The 24250-nt window shown below is 43.5% G+C and overlaps 1 protein-coding gene across 6 annotated transcripts in view; it reads right to left on the reverse strand.

Moving 5' to 3' along the window:
• The window catches only part of AMOTL1 (angiomotin like 1), a 142063-nt gene that overhangs the window by 77162 nt on the left and 40651 nt on the right, over window positions 1–24250 (reverse strand). Inside the window, exon 1 of one of the 6 annotated variants that reach the window (XM_036923321.2) lies at window positions 16088–16349. The exons of the other annotated variants lie outside the window; for them this stretch is intronic. Coding sequence (XP_036779216.2) covers window positions 16088–16136 — 49 coding nt within the window. The 5' untranslated portion in view covers window positions 16137–16349. Of the gene's footprint in view, window positions 1–16087; window positions 16350–24250 lie in introns of those variants that run through there. 6 annotated transcript variants of the gene reach the window in all.

The following is a 24250-nucleotide window of genomic DNA, read 5'->3' on the forward strand; positions in this document are numbered from 1 at the left end:
TCTGTATACAGGGTCCACCACGAAACCAGCAGTGCTCAAACTTTTTGGCTTTAGGACCCCTCTACAGTCCTAAAATTATTGAGGACCTAATAAGCTTTTGTTCATGTAGGCCATAGATATACATATTTACTGTACTAGAAATTAAAAAAGAGAAACATTAAAATATTGTTAATTCATTTGAAAACAATAATAAGTAAAGGGGGGAAATCAGTCAGATTGTTTGATATCTTGATTCTGGGTGATGGTTACATGAGTATAAAACACATGTCAAAATTCATTGAGTTGTACAGTAAGATTTGTGCTTTTTATTATATGCACCCCAATAAAAAAAACTCTAAAGAACAAATAAAAAATAAAACAATAAACCTATTCTAAGTTACATTAAGTAATTCTAGGAAAACTCATTTCTAAAAAAGTAGTGAAAACAATAGTATTTTTTTTAATTTTGCAGATTTCCTTAATGTGTGGCTAATAAAGGACAAGTGAATTCTCATATCCTATTCAATCCTATTGTCAATCTGTTGCTATATGACTTTAAGTTGAAGTAGATGAAAATCTGGCCTCATTCAAATATGCGGTTGGAAAAAGGAGGAGTATTTTCATAGCCTCAGATAATTGTGACTGTTCTTTGAAACTACACCAAAACCCCACAAGTGGTAATTTCTTAAAAGTAGTTGCAATGTGAAATATAAAACCATATTAAGTGACTTTTCCTTGGACTTTCCTCTGTATTGCATATACCGAAATCCACAGGTCCATCGTTCACTTTGAAGGGAATTTTCTTCACCCACACAAGGTTTTATCACATCCTACACTGGTCATTTGGAAAATACTGGTTCACTGGACTATATGCAAATCTTCCGTACATGGAAATACTTCAAGTGTGTAATGGCAACAAAATCACACTTGTTTATACACTGCAGATCACAATCATCAGAACAGTCTCTTACGTGCTGGGAAGCTGTCACACGCACAGTGGCTAAGGCAAGGTTTCCGGCATTCTGATTCCACCTTGACAGCTTGAGTGGTATCATGGGCAATGAATACCATCCATTGATTTTCTTGAAGCGACAGGCTCCCTTTCTAGACTTCTGAGAAAACAGCTACCAAATACCCAACCCAGGGTAACCACAGTTCATCATCTCTTCTTTCAACTACACACAGCGTTGCAGGAAAACTGCCGCAGCGGCACCCCCAGCCCAGGCCCCCGGGTGCACCTCGTCCGGCTGCGTCCTGCCCATTGGGCCACACACGACAGTAAAAAGACATAGTTGAGGTGTGAGAGTTAATATAATTAATCACCTGTGCTGCTTCAACAAGAACATTCTTCAGTGAAATGGGCTTTGTATACTGTGTGCTGGTGAGGGACAGACTGACATTTGGCCAGTCAGTGCAACTGCCTTGATTCATGCAAGGCACCAGCACTTCATCCAGCATCATCGCTGCACCAGGCATGCACCAGTGCAAATGCCAGTATGGTGAAAAGGCACACGTGTCTTTGGATTATTAGGAAGATATGTGTAGGTCTCAGAAAACCCTAGGGTTCCACAGACCATACTTTGAGAAACACTATTCTGTTTATATAGCTTCTATGGGGAAGGGAGAAGACATGAAATTTAGGAGAACTTTAAGATGAAAATGGCTGCAAACCAGTTATAACTGGTTTGAATGAATGAGTTACCTTTCTGCTCAGGCAAAGGAAGGGGCCCCCGCCCCCAGACACTGACGGAAATCGAAGAAGACGTGCAGGAGAGGCCCCGTGACACAGAGCTCTGCTTGAACTCCATCAGACAAATGGACCCCGTTGATTAAAGCAAATGCATCCAAAGAAAGACAACAGGCCCTCTAAAAAACACCTGTCCACAGATGCATCTTTCTGCCTTTGAGGAATTTTTATAAAAGGGAGTATAAATCAACAATGATATTTCTCTAGAAATAAAAGGCTCATGAAATTCCTTTTAGGAGGTGGGAAGAAAAGAAACTGCAGTAACTTGCCCAGCAGGAAGCCAGGCAATCCTTAGACAAAGGAAAGGAGGTTAAGCCATGAGGAGTGAAAAGAGAACGATGCTGTTGAGCTGAAAGAGCAGAGTGCGAAGAAGATTTAAGTAAAAAAGATAGAGGAGAAAATATCCAGATGGAAAGACAGGCTTTGCCATGCTTTGTGCATTGTTTTGGCCAATCTGCTTCTTAAACGATGTAAAAACCCAGGCTCTGCCACCTATTAGCTGCGAAGACTTAGCAAATGAGTTCAATTCTTGGTGCTCGTTATCTTTTCAGGAAATGGAGATAATATAGCACCTGCTGCATAGAGTCGTTATGAAGATTATATGAGACAATGCGAGGGACTGGTGAGCAGTGTTCCAGCATCAGTAAGTGCTCAGGAAGTTTCAGCTTCTTTTCATGATATTGGGAAATGAAACGGGAATCACTACTACAAAATTAACTTTCAATAGATGATCAAGTCCCTGGTCTTTCTAGAAGCAGCAATGAGATGATCAAGCAAGTCAGAGATGAAGGCTTTTAGAGCTTTATGTAGGTCAGATTGTTTGGCTGACCAACAAACTACACTAAAAATGACATTTTCAGTTTTCCAAGAACTTGGGTTGAGAGAAGTCTTAAAATACACAATTTCTCTAAAAATAAGCTTAACGTTGTGGTCTTACTATCAGAAACCAAATAAAAGAATGCATGGTGTTGTCCAAAGGCTCTTCAAAACTCCTACCTCGTCCAGCCACCTTGGCATGCAGGTCAAGGGCTAGGGGGACCTGGAGAAGCTATTAGGAACCAGGGTCCAACCTGAATACCCTCTGCTGCCTGGCAGGGTCCACCTTCAGACAGAAGGACAACAAGGTAGTTAGGGAAGCGGGAGGGTGGACTCTGTCCTAAGCATTACAAATAAGAAGAAAAACTCTTCTCTCCTTGGCACCTTTGTTCTATAACTTTTCCTTCACTCCAGCTGTGGTATACATAACAGGATGGGGGTCCAAATCTGTTCCCAGCATCTACTGCAGCTAATCTCTCCACTGGAGGAAAAACTGACCTTTACTCCCAAAAGTGGGAGAAAGCTTTTCCTTCAGGTTCATAACATGTGGCAAATTAAAAAGCCTATTTTTAATCCCTGATGGTAAGTCTTACAGTGGCCTGGCCAATAAGATGAAAAATAAAATAATTAAAATGACTGCCCTCACTTTAAAGTGAATAACATTATTAGTTGGCTGGGAGACCCATTAGAACTTTTTCTCTAATATCTAGTGCAGTAAAACCGAGTACTTCCTCCAAGTCAAGGGTTTCAAAACTGATTTACAATAATTCTCTGGAGGGAAAAAACAAAACAAAACATTGAATCACTGTGACCAGAACATGATGCAACATTTCGAGAGATTCTAAATCTCCGAATCCCAAACCTCATCAACGGGAGCAATGACTTCACTGCTGTATTGATGAGCCTCAAGTTTTGCTTAATGGAGGTGTATAGTTAATAAACAGAATTAAGAGTCTGAGGGTTTTTCTTTAACTTCAAAAAGAAAGATTTTTTGACATTTTGCTGAAAGTTTTGCTTTATAAGAACAGAGCATAGATTTCTATAAACTTTTTTTACATGATTCAATAAGGCAGACTCTTCAGTGATATATAATCAGCACTAATTTTCCATTTTTCTTACCAGATTGTACAACTCATCAACTCAAAGAGAAAATTAAAAGGAATGTGGACACAATCTGTGCTGTCACCCACTGTAAAACATGCCTCAGATGACCCCTGATACACTCCCCACCGGGTGATTGCCCAAGGACTTCCCACCTCATCTGGGAGAACCTACTGGGTCCGATCTGGTCCTTGCAAGCACATCAGCAAAACTCCTGACACGTGAGCTTTCTGCAGTTCCTCAGTGGCGTCATGTCCCCATCAACACACAGAATTCTTCAGATCTAAGACCTTGTAGCCCGTGCACTTCCAGTTCTCAGGCTAGTTGCCAATTGCATCAGACAAAACTGACATATCATAAGCCAAGGATTATGATTTTAAAATTATGACTTAAAATATGGCTATAGATTTTTAAAGTGGGGAGGGCAAGAAAAAAGAGAAAAGAAATAAAGAAAAAGCAACAGATGAGCTTCAGAACAAGACAGTGTTTATAGATCAGTACACACTGATTTACCCACTTTATCACATTCAGAAAACTCAGCTGCTAGATTTACATGTATCCTTGGTTGGCTGCTTTAAGAGCAGGTCTTAGTGAAAAAGAGCTGAAGTAATAGGCTGCTGTTGTTTTCTAGTGAGCAAAATAATCAACTAAGCCATAAATGTTAATATTTCCAAGGAGGTCTTTAAGGATATAGATTAAGCTGTGGGCATTAGAAGGCTAGATACAGCCAATGAAAACAAATCTGTCAATTTGAGCACTCTTAAGAAAAAATGAGTTTTTCCAAACTCGACCCAGAAAATCTTCTATCATCTGAATTGCTTTACAGTGCTGATGACTCTGGTCTGTGAGCGCTGATCAACTTCCACATAAGAGCCCAGGGTTCTCACAGTCTAAAATCTTTAAGAAATGGGAAATATCATTAACATAGGGCTTGCAAGTGTACCACCCACCATGATGCTCACAGAGCATATAAATGAATTTTCACATGAATTCTATCATTTTGTACCTTCAGTTACTGTCTGTTTTAGAAACATTACCTTACCTATGCATAGCAAAGCATCCTCTTGGAAGAAACTGTGGAACTTATACAAAGAGTAGAGTCACTGCTAGGAAATATTTGTATTAGCTGTCTACAGGCCTCTCTCCTTAACTGGTGTTTATAATGAGGATCCTGAACCATCAAGGAAAAGTTTCATAAGGCAAGAGGTGAGAGAGGTGAGATGGGGAGATGAATCTTGCAGAAAAACTACTATCAAAATATTTAGTTATTAAATATTTAAAAACCATTAACTATATAGAAAATTCACATCCCTAGAACATGCACTTGCTTGGTGGTCCAAATAGTGGAGGATTTACTGTGTGCTAAGTTTTTAATACTAAATAATGATGATGATGATGATGATTATATCAAGTTAACACGTCTGCAAATTCTCTGGCACTCCTATAGGTGGGTTCACCCCCTTGAATTCAGGCAGGGTTTTTCGTCCGTGGACCAATACAGAAAGATGGAAGTGACTTCTATACGATTTCCTGATGAGACCACAAAAGGCAATAGTTTCTATCTTGTTAGAGGAATACTCACACCTGGAACCTGAGCCCCCGGGTCAGAATTCTGACCAGCCTAGGGCTGTTAGGAAGCCAAGCTGCAGGGAAAAGCCACTTGTGGGTGCTCGGGACTGCCGGCCATGCCTTTCAGTCGTCCCAGTCCCAGTGCCAGACATGTGGACGTGTGGGTGAAGACGCCTCTGGGTGAAGCAATCCCAAACCCAAACACCCAATAGCCTCCAGCCTCCCTCCCACCAGAGGTCCAGGTATCTCTACTGTGCCCTGCCTCCAGTCCAGACCCACAAAATCTGTAACAATAATAAAATGGGTATTTCAAATGATGAGGATTTGAGGCAATTTGTTACACGGAAACAGTAACTGGAACAATGATGAAAGCAAACGGGTAACTCACTGTGTCAGATATTGTTCTTAGCACTTCACGTATTTTAACTTACATAATACTTGTAATCCCCATAATGATCTTTTGAGGTAGGCATTATTATTATTATCCCTATTTAACATATGAGGAAGCTAATTTAGCAGAGAGGTTAAGTAATTTGCCCAAGATTACAAAACCAGTGGGTAGCACAGGTGGGAAGTGAATCCAGGCTTGCAGTTCTGGAGTCTTAACCACTAAGCCCCACAGATGACATTGCACGGCCAGCCTTAGGCCCATCTCCCAAGATCACACAGGACCACATTCAGTCACTCTTAATCAATTTAAAGAAATTTCTAGAATAAGATAAGCCCACATTTACAGTAATTTCTTTGTTGCCTCTATGACCTCCGTATCTTCCCAAGCTCCCTGCAGGGAATTCTTCCACGCTTCTATTAAGTCGGATACCTGTCATTTAAACCCCTTCCCTCTTAATCAGTTTACAGTAAAGACAGCATACTCAAAGGGCAGTTATAAATCATTTCTTGACCTTCTCTTCTCAGAGCAGTATAAACCCAGTTCATTGGCTTTCTGTTTTCTTTTATCTTCACTGCATCCCTTTGAGAAATGTAAATTCCATGGGAGCCAAGGGCAGATATTCTGCACCTAGTCCAGTTCCAGGCACATGCCAACCTTCAAATGTCAGCTGGAAGAACTGTATCCTTTTACTGCATCCTCACCAAATTCTCCACCTGGGTATTGACTTGTACCATCCAGAGTGACTCATTCAACACATACTTATTGAGTGGTGATTGCTTCTGTAACCAAATGTTTGCCTAATTTATAATCTCTCCAAAAATGAAAAATGCCATGCCCCTTAATGATCAACATGTACCTTTCTTAAGAGAAGCTGAAAATATTTCAGAGTAAATTCAATTAGAATATTTGCGATTGCTGCCTAAATACCAAACTTAATACTATAAAATCTGTTCACTTTATGCATAAGCTTAATTATACATGAACTAATAAAGCAGTCTTGTCACTTAATAAATGCCATTAAAATATAATTATTTTATTTCCTTTTATTTTTTCCTTTTATTTCCTTTTCTTCCTCCAAATTCCTGGAATTTATTTTGGAGAAAGTTGAAGGTAGAAAACTTCAGAACTTTGGAAAATTTTATCTCTAGAGTCAGATCTAAGATCATCCATATCTTGGAGTAGACCTTTTTAGACCTTATAATCTTAGGGTTTTTTTTAATGAATATATTAAAGCATAAAATCTAAAAGTTAGTTAAAGTAAATTTACTCATGCAGGCCACCACCACTCATTTTTGATCTAGCAGGCCAATCACCACCCCAGGAAGGCGAGTCTGGCAGGATTATGTCTTTCACAAACCTCCTGCTGACACCCCCATTATCTTCAAGGTTTGTGGAAATGGTTTGTGATGCTATGTGCATCACTTTCCCAGATGCCATAGTTTAGGCTTATTGTGATTTCAGAAGACATTTCTTTCACTTTTCTAGATAGACGAACATTAGACCATTTCTCTTTCCAGAAGTAGACCAGTGGTACGTGTGTTCTGCACTCAGTTTCATGCTGTCCCCACCATACTGCCTCCACTATTTTCCCTAATTCTAAAAAAACTTGTTTCCTAGTTTCTTTTTCTATTTTTTCTCCTCTTTCTTCCCCTGCTCCTCAAAAAAAGATCCCAGACAAGCAACCTTGCCTGCCCTTATATCTTTCAACGTTTTCCCACATCACCAAGATGAGTGATCAGCTTAGTTGCAGTGATGCTCAGGGACTAGTCCCTCCGTAAACAGGGCCTTACCAGGGAATCTCCATTTTCTCCTTTTCCCAAATCCCCTAGATAGAGTGGGCTCACTCACAAGGAACATGGTTCTCAGAGCCTTTCAGAGCACAGCTCATGTCAGGAAGGGAAAGGCCTGCCTGGCACCTGCTTTCGGGGGGCCACATTCTTGGGTCACACCATCCAGAGCAGCCCTTGCAGCTGAGAAACAGCAGCTGAAGGCCTCCTTCCTCCCCAGCAAAGGGCCACAGGGCAGGTGCAAAGCCTCACCTACTGCACAGAAGAAGCAAAGCAGGCCTGGGAGATGAGACATCTATCATCCTTATCTTGCTCTGCCTACTCTAAGAAGGGTGGAGGGACGATGGGAGGAACAAGAGACAGAAGGAAGGACAGAGTGAATCAGAAGAGGTGTAGAGAACAGTAGGAAGACCTGTTATGTGGCTCTCACAGGATTCCAAGAGACAGGTAATGAGTGCTTAAATTAGTTTGGTTGTAGAGAAATAAATGCAAAGGAGGGCAAAGTGTGCAAGAAGTATTTTGGAAGTCAACCACAAGCAGCTGGTGACTGACTAGATAAAGGGTAAGGAAAAGAACTTGCCAGCTTATAGAGCACTTTCAAAGGAGGCAATAGTTAGGACGCTGCAATGTGGAATGGTATCTGAGGAAGCACAAACACCGGCCCGCCTTCTTGCCTCTCGTTCACAAAGGCTGGTGCAACGGTGGAACAAGACGCAAGGTGGAGGAGTACAGCCCGGCTCAGATCCTCTCAGAAGGACCTCTCCATGCTAAATCCACCTTTTGCATCCCTCAAGCACCAGATCTCTGGGACAGTCCCATGAACTAAACCAAAGCCTCAAACATCTCTAGAAACAGCAGTCAGTCTTGGTAACAGCCTGCTAACCTGGTGGGCCCCATATCCTGGGCATGACCCAGATGACTTGCTGACCTACCTTCCAAATGAAATGAGCCTCCAAAACTTGAAGTGGCAAAATGAGGTTCAAGCTGATGGAGAAGCCACCCTGTGGTATTTTCTCCCTTTCAGTCTACACAGGACTTCCAAGGGACAGCTGATTTATTTCACTCAGAAATGTGACCAATCACACCCCATGACGCCCAACAACATCACATCAAACAGGGCTAACACCTCCCTGGAACAGCACTGGCTGGTGGAACTTGCTGCAATGATGGAAATGGCCATTAGGCACTTAACTTGTGGCTAATACAACTGAGGCCCTGAATTTTTAGTTGTATTTAATTTTAATTAATTTAGATAGCTACGTGTGGGTAGTGGTTATTGGGGATGGTGCAGATCTAGAACTTGAAACAAAAAAACAGGTGGGAGCCAGTTCACATGTTCCTAAGATGCCAGAAAAAGAATTCATGGAATTTTATTTTTCTCCTGTGAGGACATGAGTCCAGCATCTGCTCAAGCTATTTTCTTTGGTCATTTCTACAATTATACCCCAATGTGCCACCAAACCACCTCAGTCTGCAAGGCTCTCAGGGCCCCTGGCCATATGGCCCTCCTGCAGGATCCTTCTCCACGACATCCCTGCGACCTCTGTGCGACCTTCACCGTGTCCCCAGCAGCCATGAACCCTGGCATCGGGAGAAGCAGTCCATCCCTGAGCCCCAGGATACCATTCCAAGGGGAAAACGAAGGCTGCTCACAATAATAAAAAGCCAGCTCTGCACCCTGCTCTGCCTCTCATGCAGTCCTTGCCCCCATGCATCTCTCACTTGAGCCTCAGGATAACTTTAGGCCCTAAGTATTTAGTAAACAAATTTATTTTACAGAGAGGAAGTGACTTAGCCAAGACAATATGGTTTGTATATGATGACCATATACCCTACCTTGGCAAATCTTCCAACGAGTGGGGGGTAAGACAACCACTGGGTGGGAGAAGGGAAGTGGTAATTGGGAAGGGGGAGGCACAGAAGAGCAATGAGGCAGAGAACATAGTTATGTCCATCAACTAGTAACCTTAGAAATCAAGCAATTTCAATCTTAACCACTTAAATGTGAAAACACTGAGCTCTGAAGAGTTAAGCACCTCAGTCTAGGTTAATTTAAAGGGGACTATGCTCTAAAATAGAGGTTCTCAAAGTGTGGTCCCTGGACCATCAGTAACAGTACCACTTGGACACCTGCTAGAAACAGGAATTCTCAGGCCCCTCCAAGCCCTTTAACCACAGAGCTCTGGGAGCAGACACTGCGGCCTGTTTTGTTAAGACATAGCCCTCTGGATGATTCCGATGCTCACCCACACTTGAGAACCACTACTCTAAAACTGTACATCTAAGGCCCAATCCCAAACAACTTGGTCATCAAGGGACAGGAAAGGAAGCTGCCGGCGGTGAGGTCTGGGACATGTCCTGTGACATCAGCCCTGACCTACTGTACTGAGGATAACAAGAATACCATCACCTCTGACCCAGCTCGGGACAGCAGACACACCTCCTGCCACCTCCTGTGGTCAGGACAGACAGGAAACTGTTCTTTACTCAGAAAATCTTGGTTTAGACATGGGAAAAAAGTTATTTTATAGGCAGTCCTAGATCATGAATACAATTATCCTAGCTTCTTAACTCATTCAATAAATAATATTTGGCACATGATACACAGTGTTCCCAACTATGAAAAGATTGGCTGCTCTGAGTAAAAACTGGAATTCCAGTTTCTCAGAGAAAAGGGTATATGAGAAATACACATAGCATGATAAAACCATTTGTATCTCTATTTCAATAAAAACAATAATAGCGGGCATTTCCTGGGCACATATATATGCATCAGTTTATTTCACCTGCCTGTAAATCCACGAAGCAAGAATTATTACTGTCTCCATTTTATCCATGAGAATTCACAAGTCAAAGTCCCTGAGATAACACAGCAGGGAGGGGGCAGAGCCAGGAAACAATTTAAAATTATTACTAAACAATCCAAAATATTACCTCCTTTCTCATTTTAACCCATATTCTAACTTTAAATGTCTTCAACCTTATTCATTCCCTTTATATTGAGTTTTCAGTACTGCATTTTTCTTTTTTAGGCTACTATGCCACATGCTGTTCAGAAAAAGTCCTCAGCCACTCAGTCTACCCAAAGTCCTTCAGCATGTGCTCAAGAACGAGGGTAACTCACCCTGAAGACTTCATGGCAGTAAAGCTATCCAGAAACTGGATCAAAGGCAAGAACCCATTTTTTTCCCACCATGCTTGGGCAACATGCCCAGGGAAGCCCTCCCTGACCACCTGGATGAAAGTGAGTTCAGTGCCCCTCTCTGCTCAGTGTTCCCTGGTACATCAAGCTTGTCTCTATTTCTGCATTTAACACATGGGATGGTCCACACACGATCCCGCTCATTTGTGAGCTCTTGAGAGTGGGAACTATGCCTGACTCATCTGTTTGCTATAGAGCCTTAAATGTGTAATATATAGCTAAGAGATGGTTTATAGGATCAGTACTAAGACATACAAATTCCTAAGAGGGTAAAAATTACAGTTTGAATATAAAATGTAAAACTTTTAGAAGAAAGCCTAAGAGAAGATCTTTGGATTGTAGGCCTAGGCAAAGCATTCTCAGCTGTGACACCAAAAGCACGATCCACAAACAGAAAATAAAAGAATCAATAAACTGGACTTTATCAAAATTAAAATCTTCTAAATACCAGGTGTTTGTGAAGATTTAGAGCAAATGAACTCTCACACATTGCTGATGAAAATGTAGAACAGTGCAACCGCTTTGGAAAACGGCGGTAGGACCTACCAAAGCTGAACATAAGAATACTCGGCAACTCCACTCCTAGATATACGCCCAACAGAAATGCGTATGTTCACTAAGAGACATGTATAAGAAGATTATAGCAGGACTGTGCAAGCACCAAAAATTGGCAGTGACTCGGATGTCCATGACTGTGGTATATTCACACAATGAAATACTACACAGCAAGAGGAATGAACAAGCCCCATAGCTACACACAAAAACATGGCTGCACCTCACATCCACACTGCAGAGTGGAAGAAGCCAGAAACCGAAGAATGTAAACAACATGGTTCCACTTACATACCTCAGAAACAGGCAAAACTACACCATATTCTTTAGGGAAGTGTGTATGAGTGGTATAATTGTGAAGAAAAGCAAAGACATAATTATCATAAACACCAAAATGGGAGTTACTTTTGTAGTAATACAGTGAGACTTATGGGTTGCTGGCAATGTTTTTGATCTGGATAGTGGTTATGTTTTTGTGCCAAAACCACTTATATTTTATGTACTTAATTGTAAAAAAAAAAAAAAAAGCATCTTCAAAAGGACATGATGGAAAAAAAAAATATGTGCAAGCCACATATCTGACAAAGCATTCATAATTAGAATATATGAAGGACTCTCAAAACTTAAAAGTTAGAAAAATAAGAATCCAGTTAGAACATAGCAATACATGAACAGACGTTTTACCAAAGAGGGCATTCAGATGGCAAACAAGCACATGAAAAGATGTGAACATTATTAGCCACTGGGGAAAGCAAATTAAAACCGTGATGAGATTAGAACACTTACTGGGATAGCTAAAATAATAAACAAATGCTGGTGAGGATGCAGAGACAATGGATTTTTCATACATTGCTGGTGGAAATATTAAAACTGTATAGCCACTCTGGAAAAGTTTGGAAATTTCCTCAAAAAATTAACAAATACCATATAAGATCAAGCAATCAAACTCCTGGGCATTTATCCCAGAGAAATAGAAACTATGTCCACATAAAAATCTATACTCAAATGTTCACAGTCACATTAATTGTGCAAGCCAAAAACTGGAAACAATTCAGATATCCTTCTATAGGTGAATGACCTGGGTGAGTAACAAACTGTGGTACTTTCATGCTATGGGATACTACTCAGCAATAAAAAGGAATAGACTATTGATAATGTAACAGGTTGCGTGGATCTCATGAGTACTATGCTTGACTGAAAAAGCTAAAAGATCACATACAATATGATTTTATTTATGTAACATCCTTAAAGATAGAGATGGAGAACAGATTAGTGGTTACCAGAGTTTAGAGATGGGACCAGGGGAAAGGAGGATAGATGTGACTATAAAGAGATAGTAGTACAAGGGAGAACTTTGAAGGGATGGAAAAGTTCTGTATCTTGATTCTGATGGTGGCTACAGGAACCTACACATGTGAAAAAACTGCACATGTATACACGTACAAACACAGTTGTGTGCATGTGAAACTGGTGAAATCTGAATAAGCTCTGTGGACTGTACCAATGTCAGTTTCTTGGTTCTGCTACTGTACTTTGGTTATGTAAGATGTTACCAAATGGGGAAAGTGGGTGAAGAGTACACAGGACCTCTCTACTATTTTTGCGACTTCTTATGAAACTATCATCATTTCAAAATAAAGGTTTTTTGAAAAGGTGAACTGCAAGCATTTTCCTTAAAAAACAAACCAAACAAAAAGGAGGTATATGCAGCTGCACTATGGGCCACTGAGTTAAACACATACAGTGGGAGTATGTGACATATTTTTTTAAAAAGTTAAATCCAATTCTTCAAATTCTTAACAAGGATACATTTCCCAGCACCTTAGAGCTACTCCCTATTCCCCTTCATAAAAGGCACACACACAACAAAAAAGCCTGATGTGTAGGGCCCTTTGGAAGTAGTCCAGGGGCCCTAAGTGCCTGGAATGGATATGTCCCGAGGTTTCACAAGGACAAGGTCCAAGGACCTCACCAGAGAAGCACTCAGCCTGGGGCCAACACACAAGCCCAGGCCTATCATCCTTCCAGCAAAAGCAGGGTAGGGTACTGCCCGACCCACAATGCCCAAGATTTCAATTTTGCCTTTCCTCCAAGAGAAAATGAAGTCAAACTAGCAAAATAAAATTATTTTAAAAATCGCTAAGCAAACAAACAAAAATCTCAACAACCTCAGACTATGTCCAACAAACCTTATAATCAAATATGTCCTCTTACTTGACCTCCAAATTACCCCTTGCTTCTCCAGTATTCTACTGCCTAGTGGATTCTGGGACACAAGAACCTACCAAAGTTAATGAACACAGAGGAGGAGAAAAATTATTCAAAACACCAGAGAATTTCCTGACCTGAGCTGCTGCCATATGCATTTAAAATGCAGGTAGCCACATTGGAGTGTGAGGGGAAGCTACTTGGGGAGAATTTTGCACATCAGAGCTACTACAGGTCATAACACAGTAACTTCCTTTTACTGGCTCGGAAAATCTTTGCGAATTTTACAATTTTCGTTAGCAATTCCCTTGTTTCATAAGCCACTAATTTTTTTTAAGTTTTCTGTTATATAGTACTTTATCATTTTCAAAGCACTTTCACAAATTACGAGGAAGAAACACAGCACCGGGACCTAAGGGCTGCATTCGTCAACAAAACTCTCACCCAGCCAGACTCCGGTCTAATTTCAATTAGTTGGGCCTTCTCTTCCCCAGGCCCTGGGGGGTCGGCATCAACAAAAGCAGAGCTCTACCCCCGGAAGCCTCCAGCCTAACTGGCCAAGGGCGGGCACTCTAAGTCTGATCAGCAGAATGTCTGCCCATAAAATCACTCACACTTCTGCATTCATGAGCTTTTGTTAACCACAGAGCTTTAAAATCTCATTTAAACTCTATATCCTCCAGTCGCTTCCACGAAAAGAAGTATTTTTAAATGCTTTGATCTTCATATGCCCTTCCCTACATTAGTATTCTTTACCCTCCATCCTCTGCAAAGAACCCAAAAGACCACGACTGGTGTGCATTTTAAGAAGAAGGGGCAGGGTAAGCAGAGTTATAGGGCAGCACCTCCTCCCCCTCCTACCCACTTGCGGGGTTTACGAGGGTGTCCTTGCTTATCTAGAGAAATGTATCTCCCAAAAGCAAAAGAATACCTATCCAAAAACGAAGCATCCCCTCCGCCCCTCCCCCCTCTCCCCCCAGGGAGAACAGAGGCATTTCTGAAGACTTCAACTCTGAGTCCTACTCCTTTTCAGCCTGGTCAAATCAGTGGTTTCCAACTCCTTACCCCTCTACAAGACGGGTCAAAGTGCATTTAAGTATTGTTCCCACATAATTACCACACAGGGCATTCATAGTACATGCACTTATAACGTTCGAAGCACCATTCTGGGAAATAAATATCACAATGGTCGAAATTCTTCAAGAACTAGAAGACCCCTAATCGTTAACCCGGGTCTGACGTCCACAGCGAGCTGCCCGGGTCCGTGAATGGTGGGCAGCCAACAGGGCTGGGCTGCCAGGGGGAGCTTAGTCAGTTTGGCAGGGTTTTGGAAGCAGTTTTGGAAGCAGAGCCGTGACCTGCCAACATTTCAAGCCCTGACTTTTCACTTCCCGAAAAGCAAATAAATTTTTTGGAAATAACTTCCCTCTCTTCTGATTTTACTCGCTTATGGCAAGTAACGTTTTTGTTTAGCAGAGCCCAAAGCACCTTCAGGGACTTCGTGAACCGTACAACACTCGATTCTCATAACATGCCTCAGAAGAAGCAAGGGGAGATCACGCCCGCACTGTATAAGCGCAGGGCGACGGAGCAGAGGGACCCGCAAGAAGATGGGTCCCAACCGCAAAGCTTCCGAGGCCACACGATCAGGGACCGAAGCCCCAGTCCAGGCGACCCACACGGTACCCTGGCACTTCCCAAAGCATAATCCACTCGGAGACAGAAACCCACCACTGAGGCCAAAAAGCAAAACCTTCGAACAAAAAATGGAAAGGGAAAGTCTTTCCAGCCACCAATTTAGATAGCAGAGAGCAGGGCGTGGCGAGGCGCGAGAGCTGCGGGCAAGGAGCCAGATCCTCCGTCTGGGCTCCCACGGGGGCAACCTGGAACGTCGCGGCGAGTTCAGTCCCGGCTGCTGAGGCCTCGCGGCGGGTGCGCGCGGGGCTCCCCGGGCCCGCCGCCCAGTCCTCCAGCCCCGCTGCCAGCTCCACTCGGCTGTCAGCGCCGACGGGCCAACCTCCCTCCCGCCACAGATGTCACATTCCAGGAAAAAAAACAGTTCCACTTGGAAAGTTTATTTTCCCCCCTGAAACCAGGTTCTCTGAAAGGCCGCACTAACAGCAAGGGAGCGCCTGATGAAACTCCCCAGCTTCTCTCCAAGAAACTTGTCTGGGGAGAACAAAGGAGGAGCGCAAACCAAAGCGATCGGAGCCTCGGCTCCCGGGCGCGACCCCCTGGCCGCCCCCGTCCCCGCGGGCAGGAAGGGTCCGGCTCGCGGCCGTCGGGCGGGCCGGTGAGCGCCTTTGTCTCGCGCGGAGGGAAGAGGCCAGCGGCCACCCCCTTCCGCCCCCTCCCTCGGCGGCCCAGAGCCCCGCGCGCGGGCGCGCCTCGGGCAGTGCGGCCATATGGCAGCGCGCTGCCCGGCCGGGGGAACGGCCGGCCCCTGCTTCCCGGGTCGCGGGGCGCGCGGGGCGGCGCGGCACCGGGGCCTGCAGAGGGGCGCGGGGACGGAGTTCTGCTCTTTTATTTCTATAACAATCTGGGTGAAAGAGCAGGATTCCGGTGCCGGCCGCCGAACCGGCTGCCCTAGTCGCTCCGAGCAGATCCCAGCCGCCGGGCCCCGAAGGGACGCCCCCAGCCCGGAGCAGCAGGCGGCGGGGAGCATCCGGCCGCTGGGTGCTCCGCCTGGGAGACTCGGAGGCACCCTCCCTGCACCCTGAGCGGGGACTGCTTACCTTTCACCGCAGACTCACAAGTTGCCCGGCGCAACTTTGCCCTCCACATGAGGCGACCATGGCTCGTTCAGTGCCGCGGCTGGGCAGGACGACCGCCGGGCAGCGTGCTGGGCATGGCGTGGGGCAGCGCGGGGAAGCGGCGCTCGGCAATCGGCCCCATTCACACAGGAAGGAGAGAAATGCCAGGGCTTCTCCTCCAGCCCCAAACCCGACAGCCGCCGCTGGGTCCTAGAGCGTCCCGCGCGCTCCCGCCGCGGGCCGGGGAGGGTCGTCCGGGCTCGTCACTGAAACCCTACACTCCACCCCCGCCCCGCGCCCGACCGCTGGGCCCTAGAGACCGTCTGCCGTTGCCCGCCCTCCCTCCGCGGCCCCGGGATCGCCTGCTGAAAGCACCCCGGGCTCAAGTTGACGCGTCTCCCGAGAGTTAGAAGGGCGACAACCTCCCTGGTTTTAGTCCCTGCCACGGCTTAATTAATGCCAGGCTCCCCAGTTCCCTTCCTTAGACTTTTCCTTCCCACCAGGCCAACTCCCGCAGAAATCTGTTTCCCGGTCTGCCCTCAAAGTCCAGATTAGGTTATGCTTAAAACTTTTTCTTCTTAAATGGTATTTCCAGGTATAAAGGGACCGTGCTTTTCTCTGCATTTCGCAAGCCCCAGTGCTTCTATCACGTACTGAGATTGGGGGACAAGCTGCCGCTGGTATTAGGCTCTGCCGACAAGCAGAAGGGCCAAAACAGATCTTACAACCTTAGATACTCCATGTTTTAGCAGAACTACATCCCGTGGTCACAAGCCCTCAGGCTATCTGCCCTAGGGGAGGCAAAGAAAATAAGTAGTTCTGGAAAAATGTCGCTGGTTCTGCTCTACCTCTTAAATCAGACTGTCCTGAGAAACACCGCTCACCCATCCCATTATACCCGCAGACCTCCGGAGCCCGGATCTGGGGACCCTGAACCCGCCCGGTTCACGGCATTTCCCCCCAGCTGTTGGGAGCCGGCTCTGCTGCTCAGAGGGTGAGAGGCCAGGGACAGTGACACCACACCTCTCATCTTGCGCTGCTCCCCTCTCTGCCTCCTCACTAGACCAGGATTCCTTCAGGGATGCCAGCCTGGATTGTGGCAGTCACCTAACCAGTCAGCCAGCAGTTTTAGCCCTCCAATCAATCCTGGAAGGTTATGTGTCCCTCCGATTTCAATCTATTGTTCTGATCCTACTGATGGCTCAGTAAGCCCTGCTCCCAAGATAAAGCCCAAATGCAACGTTTTAACAATTATTTACCATACCTATACCTTGTTTAAAGTCAGTTCATACTTGATAACACATAAAAGAAACAAAGGAAACAGCAGCTAACCTGCCTTCAAGGATTGATTGAAGAAGACAAGCTATGGAACCAGAAAACAGGAAAGGGCTGGAGATGCCTGGAAAAGGTAGAGAGAAGGACTGTCTTCAAGAAGGAGAAAGGAGAGCCTTGGAGGGTAATGGAGCTCAGAGGCACCTGGTATTTGTGAGTTTAGTATAGACTGGGGAAGAAGGAATGGACAGAAAAAGGAGGGGAAGAAAGGAAACTAACATTTATGAACTGCCCCCTATTAGATACCATCCTGAATCCTAGGAGGCAGAAGAATTTAACAGTTCCAAGCACCCACCAGAACAAAACAGGCATGGGTTGAGTCACAGCTCAACTACTCACTTATTTCTGTGACCTTGGGCAAGTCACCTAACTTCTCTAAACCTTAGTTTTCTCATTTGCAAAATCACAGAAATAGCACGAGTCCTCACAAGGTGGTTGTAAGGATGGAATAAAATAAGTGCTGACATATATTTGCTATTATTATTTCAATCAACTCTCCAATAGCCCTGGGAGATAGGGAGGCAATCTGGGAAATAGTTGCAGGAAGCAATGACTTCCAAGGTCAGGGCAAAGGAGATGGGAAGGAAGAGAGAGCTATTATGAAGGTACCAAGGCTTTAAAAATGCCTGATAGAGTGAAGATACCAAATCTTTGCAGCAAGATTTTACTCTTTTCATTGACTAGATAGCTGTCCTGGGAGAAAGAGTGAAGAAGTCTTCAAGTTAATGAAGATTTTGAGCCTGGGTCATAGGAAGAATGGACCAGTGATGGGAGGAGTGGAGTGGAGAGCAGGAGATGGTTTGAGAAAAGTGTTCAGAGACTTACTGTCCTCTGGCAAAGGGAATTAAGGAACAAGAGCCTGGGTGAGAAGTCAAGAACACAGATGTAGAGAAAAAAAGGAGATGATGTTGTGAAGATCAGTTTGCTTGGCAAAAGCCCACAACTAAAAAATAGAGAAGGAAGGAGGGAGAAGAGGAAAAGGCTGGAGAAGTCGAAGAGCTGAGAAGGGTTTAAAGGCATGGAAGTCACAGAAGATTTAAGAAGATGGTCCTCTGTCAAATGTACAGATTCCTAGACTTTTCATGAAGACATAGGCGTAGCTTGTGGGTTAGGGAATCTACGGATTCAATCACGCAGACTTAGCTTAGACTCTCCAGATTGATGCTAACTGATAGTACGAGAGACAAATGCATGACAGAAAGTACTGCTGAAGGCCAATTTTTCCCCTCTATGCACCTTAATTTCCTCAACTATTAACAATCACTACATCAAACATAGGAAATTAATAACTGCCTATGTCAAACATATCTGTTATCTATTGTTCTGAAACTAAAGCCTGAGAAAATGACTTTGGATTTGACTAGCAGGAGGTCATCAACAACATTTTACGGTATATTTGGGTTGCAGACTCCGACACTGGGGCCAAATAGAAACAAGGTATGTTTACAGTAAAAACTGAATGTAGCTTTTCTAGCAGTAAGGTAGTGAGCCAGTCAGCACTGTGTTCTTTAGCTCCATAAACTTACTCTGAAGGTTAGCATCCTCTCTAAAGTGAACCAAGTTGTCTCCTACTGACCCCTAGGAAAATTAAGAAGATATGAAACAATTTCAGCAATCTTGGGGACAGCTTAGAGAACAGTCTTTAACTCCAAACAGGGCAGGTTCCAGGATGTTCCAGACAAGCACAGAGACTGAAAGAAGACTGAGGTAACAGAAGCATCCAGGTAGAGGAGGATGAGCATGGCCTTTAGAGTAAGTGCTGAGTTCTAGGACCAGGCCCACCTATTTCCAGCTATGGAGAATAACAATGAGCCTCAGCTTCCTCCTCTGGAAAAATGGGAATAATTATGCTTATCTCATTGACTTATTGTGAGGATTAAATTAGGTAATATATGATAAATGCTGGGCATGTAATAGGAATTCACTAAAAGAAACCCTTCCCTTCTCCAGTAGTTTGAAATACCAGGAGATTTAAATTCTCTATTAAAATGCAGATCTCTTCCTCTCCCACCCTTCTTCTTTGCATCCACCAAACACACCTTTAAAATCCTTTCCAACTGTAGGATGGGCCCCTAAGAATGGGCCTGAGCTTGTTAGGAGGGGAACAACAAATAGCAAAAGGAGAGTGGACAGGCATGACCTCAAAAGGGACAGTTACTGCCGAGAATCACTCAGGACAGGTCACATTATAATTCGTACTTCTCGGTTAATGCCTGTTGAATGAACCAACCAATGGTTGAATGCAGCCAGGCTGTCTTAATCAAAATGCCTGTTTTGCTTCTAGACCATGTGAGGATATCTTATAAGCCTAAGTTCTATAGTGCTTACCAAAGTACGATTTATAAAACAAAGCATGTAGAAATTTAAATTCCTGATGTCCCCACCTCCAAATTCTAGAGATTCAGAATCTCAAAGGGGGTAGTTCTAGAATACACTCTTGAGTGATTCCTGCCACTCTCAAGTTTTGAGGGCCATGGACTAAGGTCTCTGACTGGCTCACAGAGGTCACAGCGCTCTCGCAATTCTCTTCCAGATGCATTTACTACATCAGAGCTCCACTTTAGCTTAATTCTTAAAAAGGATGATGGGGGACATAGTAGAGATTAAAAACAAAGCATTATGGGGACACAGAAGAGTGACTGCATCCCCTTTTGTACAAGGGAAGTAGAACAGGTTCTGAGAAATCCAAGTGCTGAGAGGAGAAGATTAACGGCAAAGGCATGGACACAGAAAAGGAAAGCGTGCACTGCCTTGCTTCTCAACACTTTGTCTTTGAACCTATTTTTATTTTCATAAACATAAAAAGCTCACACCAATCCCAGATTTGATAATGTTATATGATTTCCAGGCAAGAAAATTTCTTCCAAGTTTTCCTTTCAGTTTTCTGCGATACAAAGACAATACTTGTATTTTTTACATACTTGTTTCCAAACACAAAAACTTGTTCTCAAATAAGCTTTTTCACATGGCACAATGCCTCCTCTTGGAGATTCTGACACACACTCTGCCCACATCTGGCAAACTGTCAATAGGAGCAAAACTCAGGGTATGAAGGAATGCTGAAGCAGGGGTGCTGTGAGAAGGCGGGCAAGGGGTGAAGGTTGCCAGGCCAGATGAAGAATGAAAGACTGGAAAACAAAGAGGAGGAAGATGTGTAGGGCAAGTGGAAGATACACAAGGTGAGACAACTCCGCAGCTCTGAAAGCAGCAAGCCTTAGAGATGAGGAAGCTGTTCCTGGGAGGAATTAAATGTCATGTAACAGAAAAGGTCATCTGGGGACCCTGCTCCACTTGAAGCTTACCCAACATACTCGTGGTCATGAAAAAGTTTCCCAAAAAATATTTATTAAGTACCTGCTAAGGGCCAGTCTCTCTGTTAACATTCTATATGGGTGTTTGGCTCATTTAGTAATTTATGGATCAGAGGCCTGTTTTTCTGGATATTTTTAGCTTCACACCCAGTGACACACTGGTCTCTTCTTGCTTCACAGCTTTCTCTCCTTAAGCATATTACCTAATAATTTGATCTCTATAAAACACAAGAAGCAGAGTGTAGATATAGCTAGTCTTACTACAGAAACCCTAGGAGTATTGACAGTTCATATTCTGGTTGATCAGCTTTTTCAGGGTTTCTCAACCTTGGCGCTGCTGACATTTGGGACCAAATAAGCCTTCGGTGGGAGGATCTGCTCTTACAATATTAGATGTTTAACAGCATCCCTGACCTCTACTCACTGGATGCCCGTAGCAAGTCCCCACCCCCACCCCAAGTTGTATCAACTAATAATGTCTCCAGACATTGCCAAGTATCTCCTATGGGGCAAAACTGCTCTTGATTGAAAAACATTGAGTTAGTTGAGCAATTATGTTGCCCAGTTTACAGGTTCCAGCTCCTCATCGTATTGGAACTTCCATTAAGTCGGCAAGTAAACCCAACTGCATACCAATAGAAGGCAGCCTCAGTTTTCTTCGTCCTAAACAGTATATCATGCTATGGTAATTTCTTCCTCTTCCTCTTCATGAATAAAAAAATAATCATGTTTTACTCTATTTCCAATGACAATATAGATCCTTGAGGTTTTTTTCCTAAAACTGGAATCATATGAATTTCTCAAACAACAGCTATGTAAAATCCCTATTATAAACAAGGACTGTCCCAGTAACTCGAGATAACTTAGATCAGAATGTTCATACTTAGGATCCCTTTTAGCTGCCATTCTGAAAAGGATGCTCAGGTGTTTATTCTGAAAAGAATGTTCTTTCTATTCTTAATTAGAAAGAACTTAGCTAGAAGAATGGCCCCTCCACAACCTGTACAGCAGTTCTAGTTCTTGAATATGGACTAAACACCAGCATGTCTTGTACTTTAAATGTCAAAGACACAGAAAGGAGGAAGCTCTCACCATTCCTAATGACTCTGGCCATTCTGGATGGTTCAGTTCAGGTGAAAAATGTGTTTTATGTGATAAATCCAGAGTGTATTTAGAGATTTAAAGGAATTAAAATTCACATCTTACATGATAAGTTATCCATCCAGAATTCAGAAAGTAGTTACTGTGCGTCAGTGATAGAGCCAGTACCATGCTAAGTGGGAACAGTCTTCAGAAAAATCCTAGAGAGGGAAATATAATTAGAAATAAGTAGAAACAGAAGGACTAACCAGAAGGATTAACTGACAGGACAAAGTTTCAAAGAAAGTGGAGTTATGTGAAAGCTGCAATGGTTCATTCATTCATTCATGAACCAGTAAAAAAAAATATTACTGATTACATTGAATAATAAGCCACATACCCTGCTAAGTGCACAAATACCCTGGTATGGGCTCTGCCTTACCAAATGTATATAGATAAATCTCTAATTACAAATTGGTCTATGTGTGATGAAGAAAAGGACAAGGTGCCATAGCAGAGACTAATGAGGGAGAAGGGTGACTGCTTAGAGAAGATGGAAAGGAAGGTCGTCTCCAAGGTGGTGGACGGGAAGGTCATTCCAGCTGAGCAAAAAGCCTGTGTGAAGACCTTGAAGCAGGAAAGAGCTCAATGCATGTGAGGAGCTAAAAGGAGTCAAAAGAAGGAGAGAGCCCGGAGGCATCCCGTGTGAAGGATGCAGGGACGGGCCCAGGAAGACTTCCTTAGGGGTGTTACCCTCTCCTTTACCCACATCTGGGAAGGGTGCCTTTCTAGTCAACCTTTATGACATAAGGTATATGCAATATGGGTCTCAGATTAAGTAGAAGAGAGTAAAGGAACACCAGAAAATAACCAATTTAGGATAAACAATAACAAAAGGATTAAATGAAAACAAACTGAAAGTAAAGCTCACAGTCTAAGTATTTGGTCATGGTATCTACAGGAAAGGTGCAGTCTGTCTAGAGGCTTTGGCTGAGTACAGCTGAAAACAGTCCTCGGTGCCAGCAGGACAGTGGTTCTTAAACTTTAGCTGCATCAGAGTCACCTGAAGAGCTTGTTAAAACATACTGCTGGGTCCCACTCTAGATTCTCAGTCAGCAGGTGAGGTGTGGGGGGTGTCCAGACTTGCATTTCTCATAATATCCCAGATGATGCCGATGCTGCTGGTCAGTGGGCCACACTTTGAGCACCAATGGTATATAGTACTTTTGGGGATCTATATTTCTATGCACTCAGAATCCCAACCTAAATGAGGAGAATGGATTTTTGCCTGTTGTAGAATATCAAGACCCAGTTTTTTGTCTTGAACTGACATATACAGTATGTTCTGTGCCAGAAGAAGATGTTAACTCATACATTATCTCATTTCCTCGATACATATGGTACATAACACCCTGCACGGCAGATATTATTATCCATATTTTTACACATGAGGAAAAGAGGCTAGGCAAGGTTATGTGAATTTCCCAAGATCACATGGCTCATGAGTGACAGTCAAGATTCAAGCCTAATTTTTGGAGTAGAGCTCTTGCTCTTAACCTCTGCACTATGTTGCCACCCAAGCAAGCAGTTCCTCTTCCCTCCCGGCTCACCTAGACAGGAGAAATGCTCCCCTGACTCCAGGTGGTACTGCATCATTGGAGAGCGCTCTTGAGGCTGGACCCTAGTGTAGTCGGTGATGCACCCAGACAGTTGTCATAGATCCCTGGGGCTGCTACAGACCTGAACTTGTCACTAAGTTCTTCCCTTTCTTTAAGGGAGGGAGTAATATCTAGGAAGTCCCTACAGAAGCCCTACACTAGGCATGCTACATACATTCTCTTTCTAACCACCAGAGGTGGTTTCCAACCTGGGGGACACAGGTAAGTGTTTTAAAATACAGGCTGAGGAGTCAAATGAGCCTGGGATCAGCTCCCCCTCTGCAACTCATTATATGACTAGCTAAATTACCTGATTTTACTAAAGCTCAGTTTTTCTTCTTTTGATAAGCAGTCATTTCAATAGTATCCACCTCAAAAGTGTTGTGAAGAATTCATGAGTCAGCTGCGTGCAAGGTCTCAGCCCAGTGCTTAGCATGCAGCACATACTCCATCATTATCAGCTATTATAACTAACCTGTTATTCATCTTATTTCAACATATAGTGAGGTTAGAGGAGTTTTAATTATTGCCGTGCTAGAACTGTGTTAGAAACACAGTTTACTTTTTACATTTCTTGAGTTTTGGAATATTTAATTGACAGGTCCAGGAGGTATGAATGATAGGCATCTTGACTGAACCCCTGCACCCCATGTAGGAAAAATATCCCCAGATACCCTTATAAACAAAACAGGAGGCAAAAATGGGTTTGATTAAGTATTTTAGATAAGTTAAAAATAATCAATCATACTCAATGGGTATTAATG

The sequence above is a fragment of the Manis pentadactyla genome, chromosome 9 (assembly GCF_030020395.1).
Source record: "Manis pentadactyla isolate mManPen7 chromosome 9, mManPen7.hap1, whole genome shotgun sequence".
Taxonomy (NCBI): Eukaryota; Metazoa; Chordata; class Mammalia; order Pholidota; family Manidae; genus Manis; species Manis pentadactyla.